Here is a 27,440-nt window from a genome sequence, read left to right as displayed (position 1 = left end):
TTTTTGAAAATTTGCAAAACCTTCAGGAAGAAAATTCCAATAATTCCTTAAAAGTTTTCCTTAAGCGTTTTTTTTTTTTAAATCCCCCAAATTTGGCAAGAAAATTCTTATAAATATTTTCAAAAAATTAGTAAAAACTTTTAAAAAAAAAATCCTAAAAATATCTAAAGTAATTCCATATATATCAGTAAAACTTCTAATATTTTCTTTAAGAACATTCACTAAAAAAATTATTTTTTTGTGAATGTTCTTAAAGAAACATTTTTAACATTTCCTTTTTCCACCAAAAAATGGCCAAAGATTTACCAAAAATGTTGAAAATGTGGCCATCAGAAGTTTCACTGTGAAAATATATTTTTTTTCCACATTTTCAAACTTTAAAAAGGGTCAATTTGACCCGCAGGACGACACCAGGGTTAAATGTTGCCTGGCGGTAACTCCAGTGTGGAGGTGTCTACCACGGCCTCCAGAGGGCGCTGCGGACTGGACTCCTGTCTGGTGATGCTGGTCTGGACTGTGGAACTAAGAGGAGAGAAGTCGGCCTCTGTCAGGTTGTTATCAGGTTGTTATCTCTGCTGTTGGTTCTGCTGCTGCAGTCGGCTCAGGAAGCAGACTGTCATCTCCAGGTCGTTGCTTTCTCCAGCCTGGACTCTGGCTGCTGTTTGAGGAACTCTGGACCCCGGAGAGACTGGAGCTTCTCCAACAGAGGTTTTCTGAGCTGCAGAGAGAAGAACAAAGTCATTAATGAAAATGTTCAAGACTGAACTTTCAGCATCAACCAACAGCATCTTCTGAATGATGACTGAGTCTCCATGAATCTCCAGCTTACCTTGTGGGTCAGAGTCAGATGCTCCTCAGAACTGGTCACTGCTGCAGTGGTTGTAGGTCCATGGTTGATGTGTGAGCTGTAGTGGTCTCTGTAGAGTGAATCTGATCTGTGCTGGTTTCATCCCTCCTATTTATAGTCCCTCATTTCCATATGAATGTGTGGGTCTCACTCTGGTTGAAGTTTCCCACAGTCTGAGCCAATCAGAGAGCTCTCTGAGACACTAAGACATGTTGAACAGCAACATGCTGCCATTAATGCCTGGAGGACAATAGTTGGATGTCAGGACAGCAGGTGGAGGACTGGGGGAGATGGAGGGAGACTCTGTGTGGATGTGAGGAACTGGTGACCCTGTAGAGATCAGATCTGCTGCCTGATGCTGGATCAGTGACTCTGACTGAACACACTCATCTGATCACGCACAGAACCATCGACTATGTTTATGAATTTATATGAGTTCTGTGGAAAAGTTTATATTTGATCCAAATATTTAAGCACATCTTAGTCGATGTAAGATTAAACATGTTTGAAGTAATCAGACTTTCCACTTCATGACAGGAAATGAAAACACGGACCTGAGAACAGATCATGTTTAGTTAATCACAAAACAATGTGAGCAGGGTCATATCAAGAGAGCTCATTCCAGTGTTCAAATGTTCATATGTATGTTTGTATGTATGTATGTTCGTATGTATGTTAGTATCTATCTGTGTATGTATGTATGTTCATATGTTTGTATGTATATATGTTATGTTAAAAGCATTCTGTCTACAGGCATCTCGTGTATAATTTCCCCAAATTTCACTTAAAAGCAGTAAATATTTTTGGGTTCTACATACTGCAGGAGGACAGCATCACATTTCTATGGTGTTTCTATATTTCTGTTTAAATTAGAAACACCATCTTGTCCACATGTAGCAGGTGTGTGTCCTGTGTGAGTAGAAAGCTGCTCTGAGGTTCCCACACTTAGTGTTTGAATGAAGCAGTCTGCAGGACAAAAGGGCTTTGAAAGGAGCTTCTGTGACAGACGCTTTAACAGAGACACAACCTGACGTCACCAACCATCTGGAGGGAAACTACACGACTCAAATGGTCAACCATTTGATGAAACCTTAAAGTGTAGTCAAAACTACATCAGTTGTCAATAATAACAGCATGTGTCTACATCAACGTATTAAAGCCATGGCAGTGGAAAAGTAAATATGCTGTAGTTGAATATTCCAGCTCTAAATGAGGGGGAGAGGTTGAGACAGCTGCTTGTGAAGTGGACAATAGTCTGTAGTGGGTAAAGATGCTCATCAAACTCAGGTATGACTCAGATTAAACGCTCGGTCCAGTGAGAGAATATTTAGTGTGACGTAGTAAAACAGGACTGTCCAATTTCATTAGTTTTGTTAAAAATATCCCAACAGTTGATGTGTGTTCAGGACAGAGGTCAGCATCTATTGCCCCCTGAGGTTCCTCTGGTTTCCCAGTCCTTCCTTTTAACGCTGTCATTAGATGAACAATAGAAGTGTGCCTGATTATAAACCACATTAGATATGACGTCTGATGTTTATTTTTAAAGAAGGAAATGGTTAAAGTTACAATTTTACTTTACAGCAGCTAAAATTCACAACAGGGTTCAGGTTAAGTTTGGGTTTTGACACGTAATATAATAATAATAATTCATTGCTCTGAACCTAACAATAATTCCTTCAATTTCAATAGGGAAGGGGTGTCAAACATGTGGCCCTCGGGCCAAAAATGGCCTTTTTTTTTTTTTTTTTTTTTTTTAACCATTTTTAATTAATTTTTGGACAAATTGGGTCATTTTGGACCAATTCCAAGTCATTTCAGAAAATGTTCAGTCTTTTCGGACAGGTCTATGTAATTCAGAACCATTGTTCCCTCTAAGCTGCGCGTGTGCGCAATTGCGCACTGCTGACACGGTCTCCGTGCACAGAAAATCTGGCTGCGCACAAAAAAAAAATCCAACCTAAATTGTAAATAAAATAAACACGTAACAATTCATTCTGTGCTATTTTTCAATGTGAGTCAGTGAGTGACCGGTGACTGGCTGCTGCAGCCAATGATGCGATTCACATACGTATTTACCATAGACTGTATATAATGGTATTTACGCAGCTAATCAACGTCAGGCGTCCTTATGTGCAGCCACCGTTGTTCTCATAAGCCGCGATTCCACAAGCACCTACTCGGCGCGGTGCGGCTCGGCTCGTCTTTGTTTGCGAGCGTTTCCATAAGGATTAGTGTATGGTATCAGGCACGAGTTTCTGCACCTTCTCGACTGAGGTTCCAACCGAGATGAAGTGAGCCGAGATGTGACGTCTACATAGTGCAGGCCACTGATTGGACAGGAGTGCAGCCCACTGATTGGACAGGGAGTGACGACACACGAGCGACTCCAGCACAAAAACAAAACCGGCATTTAAAAAACACTAAACAGTGACGGTGTGCATTGCTCTTCACGGAACTCTCTGTTCTTCATAATTTTAATATGACAGCCAGACCTGTACTGTGGGTGAATGAAGAGGTCGAGACTTTTCTGTCTTTGGTGGTGGACCAAAGAATACAGAGGGAGCTGGACGGAGAAAGTTTATCAGGAGGTCTCTGAGCGGATGGCCGCTCACATATACAGTAGACTGTATATAAAGAGGACAATGAAGCAGTGTAGGGAGAAGCTGAAAAAGCTCAAAAATGACTATTGGTCCACCAAGGACCACCAACGGCCGGCGCGGGTCAACCAGGAGGTGTTGGAAGAGGTTTAATGGAAGCTATTGACTGGCACCGCACCGCCAGCACCAGGAGGGAGACTCAGCCGTTGCATTGTTGGAGACGTTCAAGAATGGTGAGTGTTTTGTGACTTCAAGAAACTTTTACATCATTTATCCCATTGGTGGCAAGCTTCTTTTAAGCAGACAAGTGTATTTAGAAAGTAACGTTGTTGTCTCCTGTAGCAGACAATAAGCTAGCTAGTTAGCCATCAGCGCTAGATAGTTAGCCATCGGCGCTAGCTAGTTAGCCATCAGCGCTAGCTAGTTAGCCATCAGCGCTAGCTCCGTGCTCTGCTTGTATTTCGTGCTGCTGTTTCTAACGTTTAGCTCTCAGAAGCTAATACATCAGTCTGCATGTCAAACTAAGCTAGTGGTCTTAAAGGTTTATTTTTTTCACAAGTTACAATGTCGTATTTTTCGTGTGCTTAGGGTGAGTGTTTATTTCTGTTCAAGAATCCCTTTCGACGTGCGAAGCCTGCTCCACCTCTGTCATGGAGCCCCCAGCTCCCCTGCCTCCTCTCCACCACCAGCTTCAGGACCAGTACCAGCTCGGACACCGACACTGTCAACATCAACCTCCAGCACGTAACAACGTCTTATCACTGGTAAGACACGGTAAACGGAGAGCATGGTTGATTTTCGCATTATTATTATTACTACAGGTGTAAATGCCTGCAAGCATGATCAGAACAATGAGACCAATGACCAAGAATTCAGGCAGGTGTAAATGCAAACTGTGCAGCTGCCAGCTCAGGAACGCCTGATGAAAGGGTTAGGGTTATGCCGGCTCACTGTGCTGCATACAGTTACACACTACGTCGTACGATTGAGACAAGGAAACTTGGAATGACTTTTCATAGGTAAGAATAGTTTTTGGCTCTTTTTTCATTATGAAATCTTGTTGAGAGCTTCCAGTCTGTGAGAGCTAACTAGTTAGCCACTAGCAAAACGCTAAGGTGAGCTAGCAGCTTGACAAGCAAATACCAGACGATTAATAGTAGCTGTAGTATAGTTGTACAAGCAGTAGTAGTAATACTAAAAGTACAAGCAGCAGTAGTAGTATAAACAGCTGTTAGAGTCGTAGAAATAGTATCAGCATTTGTAATAGTATTACAAGTTGTAGTAGCAGTGCCAGTATCAGCAGCAGTAATATACTACCACCACTACTAGTAGTAGTCCCATTACTATTACTACCACCAATACTTCCAATAGTAGTTATAAAGCCTAACTCATATATATCCAGATTACCATCTATGTTCTTCAGGACTGCTCTCAAATAATTGAAATGTTACTAAACAAGGTTATACTTATCAAATTAAATAGCTCTGGTCTCCAGTATATTGGCGAATTTGGTTATTTGTACTTAATTTATTAGCATGATTTCTTTTTAATATGCTGTGTACAGACTTAATTACTTCTCTGTCTACTTTTCTTACTCCATGTAGGTTTCCCCGAGACTATGGGTTGAGGAGGAATTGGAAGTTTGTCGGCTTAGACCTGGTGTCATTCCATCAGTGTTAAACTTCCCGGCTCATCTTGGAAGAGTACGTGCCAGAAAGACCACGACCAAGCAGCCTTGAGATCTTAGACAGTGTCTCCCTGAGGTGGGTGTCAACGGTGTTCACAGTCAGGTCTGTGGTAATCCTGTCAAAAAACAAAACAGAAAAAAATCTAGATTATAAATCAACATGTAACCAAAGCACTCTGTGTATAATGCCATAGTATAGGATGTAGTTCAGAAAATGTCAAAGTATAGTATGTTTTACTCAAGAATAACATAGTATGGCCTGTAGTTCATAGTACAGCATGTTGACAAGAAAAAAAAACAAAACAGATTATTATGTGGTTCAAAAAGCGCAAAATGATAGGATGTTGCCTAAAATTGTCATGTATGATGTGTGGTTCAAAAAATGTCATAGTGCAGTATATTGTCAAAATAGTATGTAATTCAAGAAAACATCAGAGTATAATATGTCATCTAAAAAATACCATAGAATAATAATTTCATTGCACAAGTAAAAGTATAGTAACTTTTAAAACTGTTCGAATTCTATGTTGCTAAAAAAAAACAAAACCAAAAAAAAAGTCACAGTAATATGTCAATTAAAAAAGCCTATAGTATAGCGTGTCGCCCAACAAACATCATAGTATAGCATGTCGCTCTAAAAACATCACAGTATAGCCTTTAGTGCACAAAACGTTTTGTCCTGACTGTCTGAAGTAGGTGAGGAGCATCACAAAAACAGTCCAAACACTGGTTTCCAAAGGGTTAGACAAGTATTTATTTGAAAGAGTAAGTTTACAACAACACAACATGTGAGGGGGTTAAAAACAAATGGGTGTTAGTAAAATAAAAATAAATAAACAGAACTAAAAGTGAACTTCATGTTGACATTGATGGGCATTCCAACCAGGAACAAAGTAAAAGATAATCAATACTAAAAAAAACTCTTCCTGTTCACCTCTTAAAACCCCAAAACACACCGCAGTAGCACCCTAAACTAAAACTACCAATGGGTTCCCTGTTTTCCTTTGTGAACAATTCAAAGGTCCCTCTCTATCTCCCCATACATCCACCAACCACTGGAACACATCTCCAAAGTTCTGCCAGGCCAGCTCAGCTTCCCCTCAGAAGAAGTGCCGCCACCTGCCAGATGAAGGAGCCTTTTGAGAGGCAGCTGGCATCGTGATTGGACTGTACTTTGGTCTGTTCCAATCCAGCTTCAGCTCCAGAGACGGCAGGCGGGACGAGTCAACGGAGGCCGGGTGGACGAAGGCATGCAGCTGAGTACAATCCAGAAAACAACAGAGGAGGAGTGCAGGGCCCTGGGCCAGAATAAACAGAGAAGCACATTATGTCTCTTAGAAAACATCATAATACAGCCTTTGGTATGAAAAAACACCAACATATACATCGTATATTGTACAAATAACAAGTCAAAGGAAAGACACATACATTGTAGAATTGTAGTAATTGTGGGCTGACTGATTTACTGATTATCAGTATTTTATTTTTTACTGATTTACGGTAATAAATACATTTAAAAATAGCGCTGCTTTGGCTCTGAACCTTAATCTACCTGTGGTCGCTCTGTCTTCTGCAGTGATTTGATTGGTTATACGTCACGAATAAAACTCCTTTAACTTAACATCTGTAAACAAAACAAAAACGTATCAACAAAGTTTTCTGTTAGAGTTTGTGTTCTTCTAAGTTTAACTCCAAGATTTTAAATACTTTCATTTACTGCAAATGATTATCTACTCCAAATGTCTCACTAATAATCATTATCGGCCTTAAAAACCCACAAAACACCCCTCTATACTGGACCACACTTAGTACAGTCTGGTTCCCCCTTCTATAAATCTGCTTGGAATCTTCCACTTCCTGTTTGTCAAAGTGGCCTTCTACCTGGACAGGTTTTGTTGGAGCTCATGCAGCAAACATTTTGGGTAACTGCACTTTAATATGGATGGATGACACTGTATTAGAGTCTGTTTTAATGAGACTGAGTTAAGATGTGTAGCTCTGTCATTAAATAGGAAATTATTTCTCTGAATTCACAGAGAAAAGTCTGAAATGTTTGCTAGGTTAGCATCCCTCATGTTCTTTGGCTCAGCTAAAGCTAACTCTCTCCAACTTCTGGATCTCTTGAGTTGTTTGTTGTTAAATTATCTTGCTAGAGGTGCTGAAGCTCAGAAACTCTGAGATGTTTGTTAGAAAATAAGCTCATTCTCAAGTCTGATCTGAACTGTCCTCTTTTGTTTAAACTTTCCCTAAACTTCAGAGTTAATGACAGAGCAGCACATCCAGACTCAGTCTCATTTATGTAGAGATTAAACTTCAGCGTCATTCATTGATGTTAAAGTGCAGATTTTCAAATGTTTGTTGCACATGCTCCCGACCAAACCAGTCCAGGTGGAAGACGATGTGAAGAGAAAGCTCCAGAGGATGAATATCACACATTTACGTTGGAAATAAATGTCCTTTAATTAGACATTGTCATGCAAAAGTTGGATTTCCCTTTAATGATGTTCAAATCTTTGTTGAGTGTTTTGTTGATGTTGGTTTCTAAATGTTTTCTGACACTCGGCCCCAAAGATTAAAACCTTTTACGGCTCACAAGCTGCAACAATTCACACATTATCAACTATCTTTCTGACTAAACTAAGATAAAAAGTGAAAAACTGCCTGATTCCTGCATCATGAATGTAAATCTTTTTGGTTTTTATGACCGTAAACTGAATATATTTGGGCTTGACATTTTATAAACCAAAACAAGAAATGAATTACTGGGAAAAAAAAAAAAACAGATTAATGGACAAAGAAAATGTGTTTTCTAACATATATGGCTGAATTACTCCAACATTACAAGATACATACAATTTGAATTCAATTTTATTTATATAACGCCAATTACAGGTCAAACTGTCTCAAGATGCTTTATTTTTATGTTTTTTTTGTCATATTTAAAATATGACAAAGTAAGAAATTTAAACCTCTCGACTAATCCAATTTATTATTTAGTTTTTAAGAGACTAATTGACAATTCAAACTTTCTCCACTAAAACTAATAAACATGAGGTCAAATAGAAGGAACAGTTTTAAATACTGCAGTCCCATGACGACAAGAATAAAGTTTCTCAACAAAAACTAAATCTGCTGGTGGATTCCATTAAAGTCCTAATAAAGGATAATAAAGTGTGATACTAAAGGTTTGTGGTGCTAAAAATGTCAAAGTAAAGATTTGAAGTTGAACATCTGGATGGAGGTTGATAAAAGTTGACGTCCCTTCATTTCTGTGGAGCGACTCCATGGATTTTATGGATGGTGGTTAAAGACCTGCTCTTCTAGTGGTCTTTCTTCTAGTCGCTGTAAAAAGTCAGTCCATCCTGACCGACTTCAACACCTCTTCATGACAACTTGTTCTGCCTCTGACCTGGTGAAAACTCCAGAAACTCGGGAAAACCCGTGGAGACTGGAAGAACTCGTGGAGACTCGAAGAACTCGTGGGGCGGGGGAAGGTGTGGTGGGCGGTGGGGGGAGGTGGGGGAGTAGAGGGGGGAGGCCGCCACCCACCTCCCCGCCTACTCTCCGCCCTGACTCCACCCAGACTCCGCCTTAGCTCCACCCATGTGGTGACTTCAGGAACTACGATGTCAAAGGGACGACGAATTTATTTCTTTGTATCTGATCTGTAGCTCAGTGAGTTAAGGATTTGCCTATGGAGCTGCAGGTTGCTGGTTCAAGACCAGACACTTCTTAAATTTTCTCAAAATACTGACAAAGACAAAGAATGAAAAAGGCCAGTGGTGGGTCTTGAACCTGCGACCTTCCAGTTGGTAGTCCTCTTCTTATCCCCCTGAGCTACTCGCTCAGATACTAATTCTTCTTTTTTTTGCGCATTTATCATCTATTTTTTGTCATTTTCAACTTTTTTTTTTAACTTGAGTCTCGTCTTGACCGTTTTTCTTAGGAGGTTGGGCTTCAGCCTTTGTGCTGGAGGGTGGAACCCTCAGTTCCAAGACTTTCCAAAGCCTCCACACCTCCTGAGTCCTCAGGACCTGAGCTTTCACACAGTCTGAGGGCTGAAATTTTCTAAGTCCCACAGTAGATCTCTGTTAGTTTGAACCTTTAGACAGTCTGAGGGCTGAATTCTTCTGAGTCCCACAGTAGTTCTCTGGTAGATTTAACTTTCAGACAGTCCAAGGACTGATATCTTCTAAGTTCCTGAGTAGTTCTCTGTTAGTTTGAACCTTCAGACAGTCTGAGGACTGAAGTTTTAAAAGTTTCTCAGTACTTCTCTGTTAGTTTGAACTTTCCGGTTAACAGAAGTCTTAAAACTTGTGACCATGAGTCTTGATTTCACATTTAGATCATCCGTCTGAGTTCTTCTCAGACCTTCACCTGTGGGTTTTTTAGAAATCCTCAACAAACTTTGATTCTCTTCACTAAACAGTAAAGTTTGTGGAGATCAGAAGGTAACATTAGTTTGATAAATGCCTTCAACTACTAGTAGACTTTATCTGGAAATCAGTTTTCTGAAATGAGTTCTTAGTAAATCTGTCCACAATCAAACCAAGAACATAGAAAGAGGAAATGTTTGAAGAAACAACTTGATGTTTTCATTTCAGACTAGAAAACCCTTTAAGGCCTTTATCTGTTTTTGCTCTTTTGATCATTTTGTTTCTTCTGTTTAATTTGATCTTCTAAAGTTTAACTGGTGTCTTTTCAAATGTTTTGTCTTTAGTTTGATTCTTCTTAAATGTTTAGTTTTGCTCTTTTCTCACCTTTTATTGTGTTCTAATGTCTGATCTGATTTTGAAATGTTTTGTCTTTTTAATGTTTAATTGTTGGTTTTTCAAATGTTTTATCGGCTTGTTTGAAAAATTTCCTTTTCTTTCCCAATGTTTAATTTTTCAATTAAATCTTTAAGGTTTTTCTTTTTAAATGTTTTACCACCTTTTAATGTTTAATTTTCTTTTTTAATGCTTCATTGTATTTTCTGTTTAATTCCTATTTAAAGTTTTATTGTCTTTAAGATTTAATTTTCTAATTAAACATTTAATTTTTTAATTAAATATTTTGATTTTTAAAGGTTTAATAATCTAATTAAATGTTTTGTATTTTTCTAAATGTGTAATATTCTTGTTTAATTGCATTTTTTAAATGTTTAATTATCTAAAATATTTCATCTTTAATGTTTAATATTTTTTATTTAAAATTTTGTTTAATTTCATAATTACATGCTTTGTATCTTCCGTTTAATATTCTAATTACATATTTTGTCTCATATAATTTAATTGTATGTAATGTTCAATTTGCTTTTTAAAAGTTTTATTAAATGTTTTTTTCCCTTTGATTTAATTGCTTTTTTACTGTAGTTTATTTCTTTAATCTTTTTTTCTGTCAAGATTTTAACCCCAACCTTAAAAACAAAATAAACCCCTAAATCACAATGAAAATACTTCTGTTGTCACAATCATGAGTTAGTCAATTATTCAGTTTATCAATTCAGCTTTATTTGTTTAGCACCTTTCACACAGATGACAAAACTAAACAAGCAAAGAGAAAAAACTATGCTAAAACTATGATTAAAACTCAAAAACAAAACAAAAAAAAGATTTAACATGGTAATAAAATATGTTGTGTTCAGGGGATGGAGGGAGTTTATTGAAGTCTTCTTGGGCTCACATGGGAAATCATTTAAAATATAAACTTGATATTCAGTCTAAGGAAACTGCAGAGTGACAGAAGAAGCAACAATATCTCCTGTTTTCTCCTTTAATGAGTCGACTCTTCTTGTGCTTTCAGACCAAAGAACTACAGACTCTTCACAACCTGCTCAAACTCTTGGTACAGGACCTCACCACACGGGTCAAGAAGGTTTCCTTCTCCTCATTTCTACTCTGAAGCTCACCTTCTCCTGCTCAAACTGCTGACAAATGTTTCTGCTGCTCTAAAGTCTGGTCTCCAGAACTTCCTAAAAACTCTCAAAGTCTCTTCTGCTGCAGGTTGCTTTGTAGAACTGTTCCAGAAAACCTCACTAAACCACATGGAGGGGCCTCAAGATAGTCGTCCAAATGAAACCATACAAAAACCAAACTAGCACAACCCAAACGCTAAAGTCTCCTGCAGCCTACCAGAGAAGCTCTGAGAACAGAGAATCAGGACAGGAACTCTTACCTTCTGGACAACCAACCTTGGTTCTCAAACAAGAATACAGAATGCGTCTGACCAAAAACCTCTAAAGACTCACTACAGCCGAGATAAAGACACAACTCAGCTGCAGCAAATCCACTAATCACTGCACACATTAGCACCATGTGCTACCTGTGGCTAAAGAACCACATTTACCAAGAAAACTATCCAGTACAAAGCCCTAAAACACACCAAGAAACACATTAAAGACGATTTTACTGCTGGAAGCTGCAAGCCAACGCCTAAAGAACAAACTAAAGCAATGGAGCCAAACCCAGTTCAGTGATGAAGGGAAGTAGAGGAAATGTTTGTCTGCAGCTAAATAAAGCAGGAAGACACTGAGCTGCTCAGGTGTTCCTGATAACACCAAGCAGCCACCTGGACAGCCAATAGGAACACAGCTTCCTGGAAGTCCAGAGGGCTGGCTTAGTGAAGGAAATTTAGTTTAAAGTTGAAGCAGAAAGTTAACAAAGAAAGTTGAAAACCACCTTCTGATACCTGAAATCTCTGAGTTTTCACACAAAGAACACCTGAACATGTCAAACTGGTTCCATAGTAGAACCATCATTGTAAAAACATCATAGTATGGTGTGTTGCTCAAAAAACATTAGGACCCGGCTGTCAGGGGACAAACATGTAAGAAACATGAGAACAGAGAGAACCCAACCAGTAGGTCACAGTTTATCATCATCTAATCATCTCCTGAAGTCCATATGGTGAGAGACATCAGTATCTGGTTGTTAATTTACCAGAGGATGCTTATAATCATGCTGATGTGGTCTGTACTCTACAGTATTTTAGTGACTCAATAAATGCCTAAGTTGTTTTTTTTAAAATGCTTTTTAGTTTTTAATAAACATTTAACAGCCTATATGTAATCAATAAATGGCCTTTGTCTATCTAAAGAAAAATTTACTCAGAACTCTGATATGTTAACAGTACTAAATAAATCAATAAATACATGCATACACACATAAATAAGTTAATACATTAACTGTGTTAAGGTAAGATTTAGATTTTTAAAAAAGTTGTTTATGTTTTTGCAGAATCCAGTATTGCTCACTGGTTGGTCATTACATTTTATTAGTTTGATTTCACAGTTTAAAATGATGCCACCTCTTTTCAGACAGAACCTGTGATAATAAAACAATACAAAATTTTTAGTTCCGTGTTAATAAAGCACTTAAAGCTTTAAGTATGGCTAAATGCTTTTTTCAAAATTAAATATATCACTCCTTAGGTGGTAGTGGCCCCAAGTTCAGTAAAGCTGGAAAGATATTCACAGATTGGGACTTCCAGCATCAATAACTCATTAGATATAGGTTGTCAAAACATAAACGGTGCCTCTTTCCCATTGTTGCAAGGCAGACAAAGTGCTACAAGCCCAGTTTTATCAAAAGTAGCTGTCTTTCAAGCTACAGGAATAACATTGGTGTCTATGGAGTGAACAGGGTCCGTCTGCAATTTGCAAAACCGCTGCAACAGTAAAGAGAGACAAATATTCAATAACTTCACTCTTATACATTGTAGTGTCACTAAAATCACTGCAGCCTTCAACTGGCTCCTGTTGTCAAAGTGTTTTAACAGAAATGTAAATGCTGTAATTTGATTCTTTTAATGAACCATGTAACTTGAATGGATGTGATGCTGGTGTGACCACAGTGCACACGTCTGATGTTGCTCACAGTGGTCCAAGGGACGCTCAGGGAGTTTGTGTGTTTGCTCACACTCAGGAAAAATTACAGGGAACATTGTTCAGAACCATTTCTCACACATCTTGGTTAAATTGTGAGCCATTTTGGACCATTTACTGTCATTTTTTTAACAAATTTGAAAGATGCTTGCTGACGATCACATGATTGTGATCCTACTACAAATCAATGCTGTGGACTTATCGGGACTTATCCGTCAGAAATGATACAAGGAACAATTGATTAAATTGTGGGAGTGTTTCTGAGTCCCATCAATTCCCACCGCCCACTAAATATTTACGTCATGTGATTCGGTATCTGTACATAACGTACACATGCATAACACACACCTGTGCTCAGCTCAAGGCCATTTAGTTAGTGGGTACATCTATATTAAATGGACACATTCTATGGTGTTGTGATTTCTGATCATCAATAATGAATAAACAAATGCTGCATTTCTGACAGTGCCATATGGGGGAATGGATAGCCTTAGCAGACTACTGTGCTCTCTGCTTTTCTTGAATTGCTTCTGTGTTTGAAATGTCTTGAAGCTTTATGGACGTAGAAGCATTTAAATGAAACCTATGGACACATCAGTTACAATCTGGGCTTTCAACACAAAATCTGAAACTAATAAAAAAAACGACATCCTCGGTGGATTCATCCATTCAGATTTAGTTCCCTCGTCTTACCATCTGGGGACGCTAGTGTGAAGAATCACCTTGAGTCTGTATCAGTGAAGTGTTCCCATCCATCAGTTGCTTTAAACATCTAGTTCTGAGTGTTTTCTGCAGGAGTTTTCACTCATTTTTATTCCATGAGACAGTCTAACACTCTTTATCTGTCTCTCCCCCGTCTCTCCCCTGCTTTTCCCTCCCTGATTCTCTCACCCTCCGTCTGTCTCCCAGTCCCGACTCCTCCCTCAGTTCAGCCTCATTCTGCTTCACTTCATCCAACAAGTGTCTCCTCTCAGGTCAGCCATCGTAGTTTCACCAGACAGATACAGACGGAGCAGTACTTCACCTGTCACCTGTCTCAGGTAAGAGGGATGGTCAAGTTGAATAGTGTTTCTACTTTGTGTACTAATAATTAACTGTTATTTTTAGTATTGTAGTTACTGAAGTTACAGAAATGATTAAAATTGAGAATTTAGTGTAATAATATGAAAGAAACAGTGTTCATCAACTAACTGCTCTGATGTGAGCTGATGTAGCATTAAAAGGCCTGATTTTAAAGAAAGAAAATATCCTGTTATTGTCTGGGGAGGGTTTGTTCTGCAAATGTCTTCCTGAGCATCAGTAGGAAAAGCATCAGATAGGAAATAACTCTGCCACCGCTCTCCCAGGAGTTTTGTATATAAGAACACCCTCAAGGAAACTTCAAAACACACTCTTGGTTAAGTCTTTAATGTTGTTCAGAAACCTCCTCAGAGCTGCATCATAGTTTGTTGGAGTGGATGTGTGATTACAAAACGATATGAAAGGAATTTCCTGTTTATCCAGAGCGATCTGGTAGATTATTCCCCTTTTTTGTGCCTACGGTGTTCCAAACGACGCATTGACATTAAAACACGCCTAACACAAGCTTCCAAAGTTGTTTTATCTGAGCGCCAGGTTAGCAGGTACTTTGCATTTTACAACCAGCAGGTCCAACGAGGGGAAGAAAGATCGCAGCAAACTGGCGCTTCTCCTTTTATAGATATTGTTGCTTCTGGCCTCAAGTGTTGCAGATGGCCTCCGTCTGCAGAGCAACACTCCTCTGAGCATTATATATACAGTAAATGAGAAATGTACACAAGCGGCCGTCCTGTGTGTGTGTCCAGGATGCCTTTCGGAGGAGGAAACAAGTGCGGCTGCTGCCAGAAAACTGTCTACTTCGCTGAGGAAGTGCAGTGTGAGGGGAAGAGCTGGCACAAGTCCTGCTTTCTGTGTAGTAAGTATTAAAGTTCTCAGGTACCACTGTGTTTGGCTCCTTTAAGTCGTAGGAAGTACCGGAAAGGAATGCAGAGTATTTGGCAGGGTAGGAAAGAGAGCATCCGCAGGTTTTCACTCAAGCATCTCATTCCTTATTTGGATCCAGTGGACACGTGTGACGAATGTTGGGTCTTCCTTTTAAGGTACATGCAGAGAAACTACCAGATGAGTATTTATCCAGGCCAGCTTCTGTAAAATGTCACACATAGTTTGTGGTCGTGTCATGAGATGAGCTCATCTTGTTGGCTGTTAAAGTTTGAGATCTCAAGTGAACTTTTCTACCTCCATTCTCCTGCTAGTGGTCTGCAAGAAGAACTTAGACAGCACAACAGTGGCCGTTCATGTGGACGAGATCTACTGCAAATCGTGCTACGGCAAGAAATACGGGCCAAAAGGCTACGGCTTCGGAGGAGGAGCCGGCGTCCTGAGCATGGACACAGGAGAAGGACTTGGAATCAAGCCTGAAGAGTGAGCGAGGCATCACGTCCTCCAGTTATTTTAACTCCTAGGAATAGCGTTCATTCAGCTCGCAGAATGAACAGTCCCTCCAGGATTTCGCGGGCGTTTCTCGAGGTCATTGCGTCCTAAAATGCCAGAATTTGCGGCAGCTTTTCTAAAAAATTGCGATGTAAATTGTGATGTTTTAAACGTATTTGTTGCGATGAAATTGCAGGAGACAGTGAGAGTTGCTAATAAGTTGCATTTTTTTCAGCTTTTAGAACGTTTCAGCATTTTAATAGACAATATTTATTCCTAATCTAATTCTTTAACACTCCAACCTGTTTACACAAGTTGGCATACCATAGTGGGAAATTAGCAGCAGCCAGATAGTGGTTTAACAGGAAGTGGTTGGTCGATGCATGTGTACGTTATGTACGGATATCGAATCGCGTGACCTAAATATGTAGCGGGTGGTGGCAATTGATGGGACTCAGAAACAGCCCCACAGTTTAATCATGTGTTCCTTGTATCATTTCTGATACGTCCACATTAGGATGGATTTCTAGTAGGATCGCAATGATGTGATCGACAACAGGCCGCTGAGGTAGTGTTTATTTGTTGTCATGGTTACCGTGCCGCTATCTCAATGGGAAATCCTTAACAAATCCGTGGATCTAGACTTTAAGCTGCATCACTGTCAAAAATCTAATCACTTGGTCCATGTATCATTTCTGACCTTCCCTGGAAATTTCATCCAAATCCCTTTGTCCATTTTTGAGTAATGTTGTTACCAGAGGAATGATTCACATACGCCGATCGTCACATAACTCTGCCGTGTTCGTTGGCGGAATAATTAATCTAACTCAACTTCATTCTTTCAGAGCTCCAACAGATCTGGATATAACAGTTTCCATCACGGTGATCTGTCTGGTTTGTGATCCGCTCGTTTCAGCTGTTCTCCTGATATGTTTAGTCATAGAAAAGTGTTCAATCGATGATTTTTTTTGTTTGTTTTTTTTGTTTTCCACCGCAATATTGCACGGGTGTAAAACAGTTTACTTCTGCTTTGGTGAAGAACATCAGGGAATTAATTGTTTTTCACGGTCTTTAAAATAATTTTTGTGGGTAAATGAGAGACATTAGAATGTCTGGATGTTCAAACCATAAACAAGGAAGTGAATTTGTTGACGTACCTGCCTTACGTTTGCGCTGGGGACTGCTGTGATTGGTGGAACTCATGGGAGGCGGAGATTGGTTGAGTTCACGTGATCACAACATTGCAAATTCCTGGAGGGACTGAATGACGAAGAATAGCTCACTTGTGTTTAAAGTTAGCATTTCGTATAGTAAAGAGCACATTTTAACAAGTTCTGGAAGGAAGAAAGAAGGTAAAACATCCGTAAACGAAAGCAAAGTTTCGATCTTTCTTAGTTTAGTCTGTGACCTTCAGTTGCTTTTATCTTACCGCCATATAAAAACAACACTTTTCTCCACAGACATGCTCCACATCGCCCTACAAACAACCGCAATGCCTCCAAGTTTGCCAAGACGCCAGGAGGCTCAGACGTGTGTCCTCGATGTGAGAAAACCGTGTACGCAGCCGAGAAGGTTGTCGGTGGAGGCAATGTGAGAAACTGTTGGTATTATACACTGTAACAGAAGGTTTTATTTAGTTTTAGCACTCTGCTCAAACAAATTCTGCCTCTCTCTCATCAGTCATGGCATAAGGGCTGCTTTCGCTGTGCCAAATGTGGCAAAGGACTCGAGTCGACAACCCTCGCTGACAGAGACGGAGAGATCTACTGTAAAGGTTTGTGTACATCAGCTACAACCGAAACCAGAAAAGCAACAGCCGCTTAGTCGTTGCATCATTTCCAATGGATGAAATCTTGAAAAAACTAACAGCAGAAATCACGGCATTATAGAATTTCTCCATTTAATATAGATGTACCCACAAACTAAATGATCTTGCGCTGAGCACAGGTGTGTGTTATGCACAAATACTGAATCACGTGACTTAAATATGTAGCAGGCGGCAGGAATTGATGGAACTCAGAAACACCCCCACAACTTAATCAGTTGTTCCTTGGATCATTTCTGACTGATAAGTCCGCAGTGGTGGATGTGTAGTAGGATCACAATGATGAAAACATGAAAAGTCCTCTGTAGCTGAGCAGATATTTTAATTGCCCCCTGGGGACAAATAAAGTTTTCTGAATCTGAAGATGTCAAATTAAACTCTCACAAACTTCATAGCTTAATATGACAGAACATATCAGCAGGTGGAGTCTTAACTCTGTACACGAGTATCACAACTAAAAATGTTGTCAAGTTCATTGCTTTAGTAGATTTTGCTTGGAAATTGCCTGACACTCACCTTAAAATGTCATTTGTATCCCATTTGTCCTCACACAACACACAATCTTAACCATCTGAAATTCTCCAGGCCTGTTTAGTAGAAATCCTAAACTCAAGCTGAAGAAAACAGTTATCAAGCCAAGGTGGACAGACATCGATCAGCACATAACAATAATAATAATCAGTAATAATTAGTGGGTAAATTAGTTAGGTAATGGGTAGAACATCTGATAGCCAACTCATCACTTAAGTCTTTTTTTTTTTTCAAGAAAAATACAAAACATTCTACACTTTAGACTCGTGAGGCTCTGCTAATATTTTGGGGGGTTTTGTAAGATAGTGAAGTGAATAAATGATGGTTCTGAAACATAACACTGCGATTTAAGAACATGTAGCAGGTGTTTGGCAGTTTCTGAGTTTTTATAACCCAAATAATTAATCAGTTTATTGAGAAAATTAATCATCATATTAAGTGACAAGTGAAGTAATGAAAAGCTGCAGTATAAAAACAATGTCTTCACTAATAATACTAATAACTTTATTTATATAGACGCAGACAATTAATATAAATAGTAAAAATTATAGTGTGTTAAATGCACAATTAGTTATTATTATTATTATTATTATTATTATTATTATTATTATTATTATTATTATTATTATTATTATTATTATTATTATTATTATTATTATTAATATTATTATTATTAATAATAATCAGTTTATTTAAAAAGGGACCATGTACAATATTAAACATAAATGTTGCCATTTGATGTGTTGCACCAGAGTTAGCTTTAAGCTAATTTCCATCTGCAGTCTCTTAGCTAGAAGCTAGGTTAGCACGCATGTCAAACATGGAAACTAGGCAGTTTAAAAATCAAAGAATAAGACAGAGGGTTAAAAGTTAGATATATGCAGTATTAGAAGTATGATGTTTTTTCTGATCTCACTGGTTGAGTCACATCGAGTCGAAATATTTATTCTGATTTACTTAAGAGGTTCAGTCAGTCGTCAGCTTCTCACCTTTTGCCATTTGCGATATTTTTCTTTGATGTTGTAGTTGATTATTCCAATAAAATGTGGAAAAAAAATATATTTTCACAGTGAAACTTCTGATGTTCACATTTTCAAAATTTTTGGGAAATTTTTGAACATTTTTGGTGGGAAAAAAATGTTAAAAATGTTTCTTAAGAACATTCACATAAAGATTTTTTGTGAATGTTCTTAGAGAAAATATTAGAAGTTTTACTGATATATATGGAATCACTTTAAATATTTTTAGGATTTTTTAAAATATTTTTACTAATTTTTTGAAAATATTTACAAGAATTTTCTTGCCAAATTTGGGGGATTTTTTTGAATAAAACTTTTACGGGAAACTTTTAAGGAATTATTGGAATTTTATTCCTGAAGGTTTTGCAAATTTTCAGAAAATTGAGGATTTTTTTGCTGAATTTTTGGATTTTTTTCAGACAGGAAACAATGTTTTTTGGTGCCCATAGATGAGGACAACAGGAGGGTTGAAGAAGGAAATTAAAAGGCACCTCTTTTTGTTGTCTTCTCTTGTTGCTTATCGGTCACGCTTTGTTTGATGTAGCAGGTACATATATAGAACTTTTTTAACATTATATTATCATTACATTAAATATTAACATCTGTAGAGCATCTAAACACCAGCTCTGGTCGCCTCTATTTTCCTACAAGTTCTTATCCATTTTAAATGTATGTGTCTGTGAGTTAAGGTAAAAACTGTACTTTAAACATTTCTTATTCTGCGTCATTTCATTCACAGGTTGCTATGCAAAGAACTTTGGTCCCAAGGGCTTTGGCTTCGGTCAGGGTGCAGGAGCTCTTTCTCACGCCCAGTGAAGCCTGCAGCCTGAGTCCACCCAGGACAGATGCTCAGATCTCACAGCTTCCAGCATCTTTCAGTCGATATCCACCCTATTTAGCACTGCTCTCCTTAATCCAGCCACACAACATGAGAAGCTAAAGCAGTACACCACATGTAGGTTTTCTGCATTAGAATGAGGAGTAAACATTTAAAAACACTGAGCTCTAACTCTGTCTTCAGATGTGCAGGTTGTGTGTTTAAACCAGTTAACAAAATGGCCACTTTCAATACTAGGAGACACAAATGTTGGCAAGCACTGAGTTTGATTAACATCTAAAAATTGTCTGACAGCTGAGAAAAAAACAACCTTAAATCACGCCTCACTTACAGTCAACATCCTTACTGCCTTACATGTCAAATGGTGTACATACTGTCTTGAAATATGCCAAATAAATATCATGCATAAAGCACACAATGGGAGTTTTGTTATTTCTTGTGATGCAAAGATTTGACAGCTTTACACAATCACTGTTGTTGTTTCTGTGGCTCTGATCTGATGAAATCAGCGACTATGTTTACGCGCTCTTCTCAGGCGTGATTGTTATTCCTCCTAATCATCATCAAACTGAGCAAACTGCCAGCTGTTATGGTGGACAACGGACTCGTAGTGTTCAGCCCCGTCTCTGGCTGCGCCGAGGAGTTGGCACATTGACCAGCGAGCCAGGCAGCTGTGGTGGTGGAGGGCTGGAGGGGTGGAGGGGTGGAAGGCTGGAGGGATGGAGGGATGGAGGGGTGGAGGGGTGGAAGGCTGGAGGGCCGGAGGGACGGAGGGGTGGAGGGGTGGAGGGACGGAAGGCTGGAGGGATGGAGGGATGGAGGGGTGGAGGGGTGGAGGGACGGAAGGCTGGAGGGACGGAGGGGTGGAGGGACGGAAGGCTGGAGGGATGGAGGGGTGGAGGGGTGGAAGGGCGGAGGGCTGGAAGGCTGGAGGGGTGGAGGGATGGAGGGACGGAGGGGTGGAGGGACGGAGGGATGGAGGGACGGAGGGGTGGAGGGACGGAGGGACGGAGGGGTGGAGGGACGGAAGGCTGGAAGGCTGGAGGGGTGGAGGGATGGAGGGACGGAGGGGTGGAGGGACGGAGGGACGGAGGGGTGGAGGGACGGAAGGCTGGAGGGATGGAGGGGTGGAGGGATGGAAGGGCAGAGGGCTGGAAGGCTGGAGGGGTGGAGGGATGGAGGGGTGGAGGGATGGAGGGACGGAGGGGTGGAGGGACGGAGGGATGGAAGGCTGGAGGGATGGAGGGATGGAGGGACAGAGGGGTGGAGGGACGGAGGGACGGAGGGGTGGAGGGACGGAAGGCTGGAGGGATGGAGGGGTGGAGGGATGGAAGGGCGGAGGGCTGGAAGGCTGGAGGGGCGGAGGGACGGACGGACGGAGGGACGGAGGGGTGGAGGGATGGAGGGGTGGAGGGATGGAAGGGCGGAGGGGTGGAGGGACGGAGGGATGGAAGACTGGAGGGATGGAGGGGTGGAGGGATGGAGGGATGGAGGGGTGGAGGGATGGAGGGGTGGAGGGATGGAAGGGCGGAGGGATGGAAGGCTGGAGGGGTGGAGGGATGGAGGGGTGGAGGGACGGAGGGATGGAGGAGTGGAGGGATGGAGGGATGGAGGGGTGGAGGGACGGAGGGATGGAAGGCTGGAGGGATGGAGGGGTGGAGGGACGGAGGGATGGAAGACTGGAGGGATGGAGGGGTGGAGGGATGGAGGGACCTGCCGCGTTCCTTGGCAACAAATACAAGAAGAACAGACACCTGTCACTGCTACAAAGACAATATTCAGGTGAGATGGAATAAAAAAACACTGAAAAATATCAATAATTCACGTGTTAGCATTGTATAGCATAGCAATTAGCATTGTTGCTATAATCCGGGATATTTATGTCCATCACTGTATAAACAGACGCTCATTAATGTGCACTGTCCCTATCAAATAAACAAATAAATATTGTAGCAAACTCAGCTGAGCTCATTCTCCTTCACAGCTTTTTTATATTTATTAGCTGCAGCTAATGTATATGTCATCTGTTTCTGTCTACCTCTGTCTGAAATCAAGTGGTAAATATATCTAAGCTTCACAGTCTTAGTGAACACACAAATCTGTTTCATATCAGGCACCACATGTTAAATAAGCAGTTCAGATTTTAAAACTCTTCGGCCGAACAGAGATTTAAACAATGGACTTTAATACACTTTACAGCAAAGTGTCAGACCTGAAGACTACTGTGGTGTAAACTGGTTTATAATCTCCTGGCATGTGGACGCCTGGATGAGTGCAGTTTCCTGGAGACGGTGCAAACACGGAGCACTTTGCTAAGCCTGCTGCCATCTATACTGTGGGATTATAATCAGTTTCCATGAGCCGACAGCCCGGACTCCGGCGTCATAAATCAGATCAGAATCAGGTAGTGATTGCTGACTCAGCCACAGCAGAACATGACACTGATTGTGAAGATTTCTGCCACCAGAGTCATCGTTAGTTAGGATTAAGCACCATTTAAAAAGACTCTCTGCAGGCCGTTACGGCGTCTTCAAGCTGAACTCTCTAGTTAACTGTGTCCACCAGCAGCAGAACATGACACCACAAGCTCCTGGAAACCAGAGTCTGTTCTGCTGCTCACAGCTCATCAGTTAGAACAGGGGTGTCAAACATGAGGCCCGCGGGCCAAAACCGGCCCGCCAGATGGTCCAATCCGGCCCGGACGACTTTGTCAAGTGTCAGAGAGAAGATATTAACTGCAGATTGTAAATATGTAAAACTATAAATGTAAAATAATTTCTAGACCTTGATCATGAAGTAAAATACTAGATTGCTCTTTTGTGATTTTGTCTCATTTTTGTAATATTTTGTCTTGTTTTTGTTGTTTTTTGCCTTTTTTTGTCTGACTTTTGTCATATGTCCCGTGTTTTTGTCGTTTTATGTTTCCTTTTTGTCTCGCTTGTGATTTTTGTCTTATTTTTGTCATTTTGTGTTTTATTTTATTTGTTGTTTTGGTTATGGTTTGTATCATTTTGCGTTTTTTTGGCTCGCTTGTGTTGTGTGTCTACTTTTTTGTGGTTTTGTTTCTTGCTTTTGTCATTTTTGGTCCCGTTTGTGTCACTTGTGTAATCTTTTGTCTCTTTTTTGTTTTGTTTTGTGTCGTTTGTTTTGTTTGTTGTCGTTTTGTGTCTTGTTTTTGTCATTTTGTGTCTCATTTTTTAAAATATTTTTACTTGTTTTTGCCTTTTTGTGCGATATTTTGTCTGACTTTTGTCGTTTTGATCATAAAGTACAATCCTATATGGTTCAGTTCCAGATACCTGTGACTAAATGTGTTCATTTGTAGAAAAACTGTGATTTGGAAGTTTTAATGTGTAAATGATAAACTGAGGCTTAATGCTGCTGAAATTGAATTTATTTTTCTTCAGAAATTTCAGGTTGTTCATAATGTTTTGTAAAAAGATAATTCCATAAATGTGGACATTTTTGCACTAAAATAAAGGAAAAATTTGGAGATATTTATAGGTTATTATGCTCTGATTTTACTGGTCACTTGAGATCAAACTGGGCTGAACTAAAATGAGTTTGACACCCCTGAGTTAGACAGCATTGACAGCGTATATGGAGCCAACATGGTCACATGGTGGCGCTGGTGGTCCAGCAAAACTCCACAGTTGTTAATTTGCAGCTGCTGATGTTAGGTTCTGTAGATGGGGATGTGTGTGTCTATTTTGTGGGTTCCCTTGAGAATAAATGCTATAATCCCCCAAGAAGTGTTACTATGTATGTTCTAAAAAAGCAATACTACCATTCAACAGTTTGGGCTCACCTAGAAATGTCCTTATTTTTGAAAGTAAAGCAGTTTTTTTTCAATGATGATACCATTAAATGAATGATAAACCCAGTCTAGACATTGTTAATGTGGTAAATGACTATTGTAGCTGGAAACAGCTGATTTTTAATGGAATATCTACATAGGGGTACAGAGGAACATTTCCAGCAACCATCACTCCTGTGTTCTAATGCTACATTGTGTTAGATAATGCTGTTGAAAGGCTCATTGATGATTAGAAAACCCTTGTGCAGTTATGTTAGCACATGAATAAAAGTGGAAGTTTTCATGGAAAACATGAAATTGTCTGGATGACCCCAAACTTTTGAACAGTAGTGTCTGTATGACTGCAACATCCATCCATTATCTATACACCGCTTAATCCTCACTAGGGTCGCGGGGGGGGCTGGAGCCTATCCCAGCTGACTCAGGTGAAGGCAGGGGACACCCTAGACAGGTCACCAGTCTGTCGCAGGGCTACATATATAGACAAACAAGCACTCACACATTCACACCTACGGGCAATTTAGAATAATCAATTAACCTCAGCATATTTTTGGACTGTGGGAGGAAGCCGGAGTACCCGGAGAGAACCCACGCATGCACAGGGAGAACATGCAAACTCCATGCAGAAAGATCCCGGGAAAGCCGGGACGCGAACCAGGGACCTTCTCGCTGCAAGGCGAAAGTGCTAACCACTACGCCACTGTGCAGCCCATGACTGCAACAGTCTGCATCAATTCTCTCGAGTTGTGACAAATTCTAATACAGCTTTTCTCAGTCGCTTTGGTACATTTCTCAGATCAGAATTGAAATTCTCAAAACTACTTGTTCAATCTTCACATCATTGTGTCACTCGAATTTGTGGCCCAACAGACAGGAACATCAGGAGGTGTAGGAAGACTGGACTGGAATTCCTACAGCACTGCATGGACAGTTTTCTCTAAGGAGTTTGTCCTATGTTCACATTTCTACTTTTGTTTTTTTCTTTGAGCTATGCAGCGCTGTTTACCTTTCTGTATCGCAATGACGTGGTCTGTCAATAAATTACAGCACAAACAGTAAAAGCATAAATGTGAATCTTGTCCTGTCTCTTGCAATCAATCTCCCACCTCCACTAAGGTGTAATTATCCAATGTACATACATTGGATAATTACAATCATTATACATTATACAATCATTGTATGTGATACAATAACTGTCATCCAAACTTCAGCCATAGTTTCCATCAGAACATCCCTCCAGAGAACACTGTTAGAATGACTCAGCAATCTGACTGTCTGATCCACACAATGACACCAGGATGTGTCATTCTGATGTCACTGACATGTTCATTGTAATCATTCATTCACAGATATTTACTTCTGAGAGATAAACTCAGGATTTTGAGCAAGAGACTGTCTTTTAGAGGTAATACATGGTGTTTTGCTATTTGTACGAATTGTTTTGAAAAATGCACTTACTGTTTTGCAAATGTCGAGGATGATTTCAGAAATGTACCAAAGCGACTGAGAAAAACTGTAAATGCTTCTCAGAGTGTGTAGAACCGACTTTCAAACTGGACTTCTGAGTTTGCGTCACTGCAGCACAAACTGAAGATTAACTCTGTAACACAAACACAACCCAGACACGAGTGGTTTCATGGATTAATTTCAGGGCTTACTGTCCTGGCGTGGGTCGGTCCAGCTAGTAAATGCAAGCTGAGAGCTGGTATCAGAGAGACTGGCAGCGTCACATGGAGCTGCAGTTTGTCTATGTTTAGTTGGGAGGCTGTCGCCAAATGCACACTGGAAACAGCATTCCTGCCTTAAAACCACGGCTTAGCATCGTCTGCAGCCATTATCCTAATCAGACCAAAGGGGGCCCTGCAGTCTCAGAGGGGACGGAGCATCTCCAACATCAGGAGCCACAGAAAAGCTCACTGATTCATCTACGGCAGGGGGGTCAAACATGAGGCCCGCGGGCCAAAACCGGCCCTCCAGAGGGTCCAATCCGGCCCTCAAAGTGTAAAAATTACAGAGAAGATATTAACTGCAGATTGTAAATTCGTAAAACTGTAAATTTAAAATAATTTCTAGACCATGAAAAGTTGTTTTGAACATAAAGTAAAATACTAGATTGTTCATTGTTCTTTTGTGTCTCATTTTTGTAATATTTTGTCTTGTTTTGTTGTTTTTTTGTCTGACTTTTGTCGTTTGTCTCATGTTTTTGTCATTTTGTTTCTCGTTTTTGTCGTTTTGTCATGCCCTTTTCGTCTCGCTTGTGTTTTTGTTGTTTTTGCCATTTTGTGTTTTGCTTCATTTGCTGATTTGTGCATTGTTATTTTTGTCTTGCTTGTGTTGTTTATCTATTTTTTGTCGTTTTCTTTTTTGTCATTTTTGTCTTGTGTCATTTGTGTAATTTTTTTGTCTTGTTTTTTTCACTTCTGTGTCGCTTTGTAAGTTTTTAATGAAATTTTTTGTCTTTTTGTTTTGTTTTGTGTCATTTGTGTAATTTTTGGTCATTTTATTTCTCAATTTTGTCATTTTGTGCCTTATTTTGTCATATTTTGTCTTGTTTTTGTTGTTTTTTAATCTTTTTTAATCTTTTTTTTCTGTTTTTGTCATTTTCTTTCTTTGCCTCGTTTGTGTCATTTGTGTGATTTTTTGTCCTATTTTTAGCCCATTTTTTTGTCTTTTTTGTTTCGTTTTGTGTCATTTGTCTCATGTTTTTGTCATTTTGTTTTCCCTATTATGCTGTGATTTCACTGCTCTGGCACCACTTGAGATCAAACTGGGTTTAATGTGGCCCCTGAACTATCAGGAATTTGACACCCCTGATCTACAGTAATAAAACAAACTGTCGGCTGCTTTACATTTGCTTCTAAGGGTCTATAACTGGAAATTTCTGTCGTCTGTTAGCACAGAGAGGAGATGATCCCATGTAGAGGAAAACCAGATTAAGGACTAACTGAAAACCGCTGAGGTGAAAGTGGACGAGGATGTTATTTAACCCGTCCTGGCACACAGAGAAGTTCACACACATTGTTAAAGAGAACAGAGGAGCAGCGATCTGTCAACACAACATCAGCAGCACAATCAGACCAGCCCCTCCTCACCAGCTCTGTGTTTTTCTATTTAAGTCTCCTTGTGATAGAGAGGAGGGACAAAGGGGGAGATAAATATTCTAGTAGGCTCTTCTCTCCATCACTTTGTGTTTGTCTGCATCCACAGCATCAGAACAGAGAGGTAAGAGCATGAATCATCGCTATGATAAAAGTTAGTCGTTATTTCTGAGATGAGAGGATGAAATACGTCCTGTTTATTTTCTCCCACAGTCAGTGTTAAAGGTATGAAAACTGGTTTTTAACTTCAAAAATGACCATTTTTATTAGACATCGAATAAATTGTTGGCATTGGGGTCGACCAGTAGCACTACTAACAGCACAACTAACAGTTATTTTCACTGTAAATTAATCTACAGTGTTTAACCCTCGTGTCGTCCTGTGGGTCAAAATTGACCCGTTTTAAAGCTTGAAAATGTGAAAAAAATAATACTAATTTTCCCAGTGAAACTTCTGATGTCCACATTTTCAACATTTTTGGGAAATCTTTGAACATTTTTTGGTGGAAAAAAGAAATTTTGAAAATGTTTCTTAAGAACATTCACAAAAAAATCAACCAAAATCCAGTGAATTTTGGTTGATATTTTTGTGAATGTTCTTAAACAAAATATTAGAAATTTTACTGACATATATCTAATCACTTTAGATATTTTTAGGATTTTTTTTTGAAGATTTTTACTCATTTATTGAAAATATTTACAATAATTTTCTTGCCAAATTTTTTTTTTTTTTTTTTAAATAAAATTTTAAAGGGAAACTTCTAAGGAATAATTGGAATTTTCTTCCTGAAGGTTTTGCAAATTTTCAGAAATCTGGGGGATTTTTTTTGCTGAATTCTGGGATTTTTTTTCAGACAAAGAAAGAAT

At 39.6% G+C, this 27,440-nt stretch overlaps 2 protein-coding genes and 1 long non-coding RNA gene across 3 annotated transcripts; 2 read left to right on the top strand and 1 right to left on the bottom strand.

The window, feature by feature from the left end:
• Positions 1–4,382: 4,382 nt before the first annotated feature.
• On the top strand, positions 4,383–6,570 carry LOC129348894 (uncharacterized). Its single transcript, XR_008601637.1, has 3 exons — positions 4,383–4,463; positions 5,049–5,207; positions 6,153–6,570. It is a non-coding gene; the product is annotated as an uncharacterized LOC129348894 (long non-coding RNA).
• Positions 6,571–13,878: 7,308 nt separating this feature from the next.
• On the top strand, positions 13,879–20,077 carry LOC111564133 (cysteine and glycine-rich protein 1-like). The gene is made up of 6 exons (XM_023263550.3): positions 13,879–14,035; positions 14,819–14,928; positions 15,269–15,437; positions 16,907–17,036; positions 17,127–17,220; positions 19,561–20,077. The coding sequence occupies exons 2-6, from the start codon at positions 14,820–14,822 to the stop codon at positions 19,635–19,637; spliced, it is 579 nt and encodes a 192-aa protein (XP_023119318.1). The 5' UTR covers positions 13,879–14,035; position 14,819; the 3' UTR covers positions 19,638–20,077.
• Positions 20,078–20,273: 196 nt separating this feature from the next.
• Positions 20,274–21,987, bottom strand: LOC129348968 (uncharacterized). Its single transcript, XM_055010795.1, has 2 exons — positions 21,872–21,987; positions 20,274–21,114 (listed from the first exon to the last, which is right to left on the bottom strand). The coding sequence occupies exons 1-2, from the start codon at positions 21,985–21,987 to the stop codon at positions 20,274–20,276; spliced, it is 957 nt and encodes a 318-aa protein (XP_054866770.1).
• Between the last annotated feature and the right edge of the window lie 5,453 nt (positions 21,988–27,440).

The sequence above is a fragment of the Amphiprion ocellaris genome, chromosome 5 (genome assembly GCF_022539595.1).
Source record: "Amphiprion ocellaris isolate individual 3 ecotype Okinawa chromosome 5, ASM2253959v1, whole genome shotgun sequence".
NCBI lineage: Eukaryota > Metazoa > Chordata > Actinopteri > Pomacentridae > Amphiprion > Amphiprion ocellaris.
The sequence above is the reverse complement of the archived record's forward strand: the minus strand, read 5'-3'. Positions and strand labels throughout refer to the sequence as shown.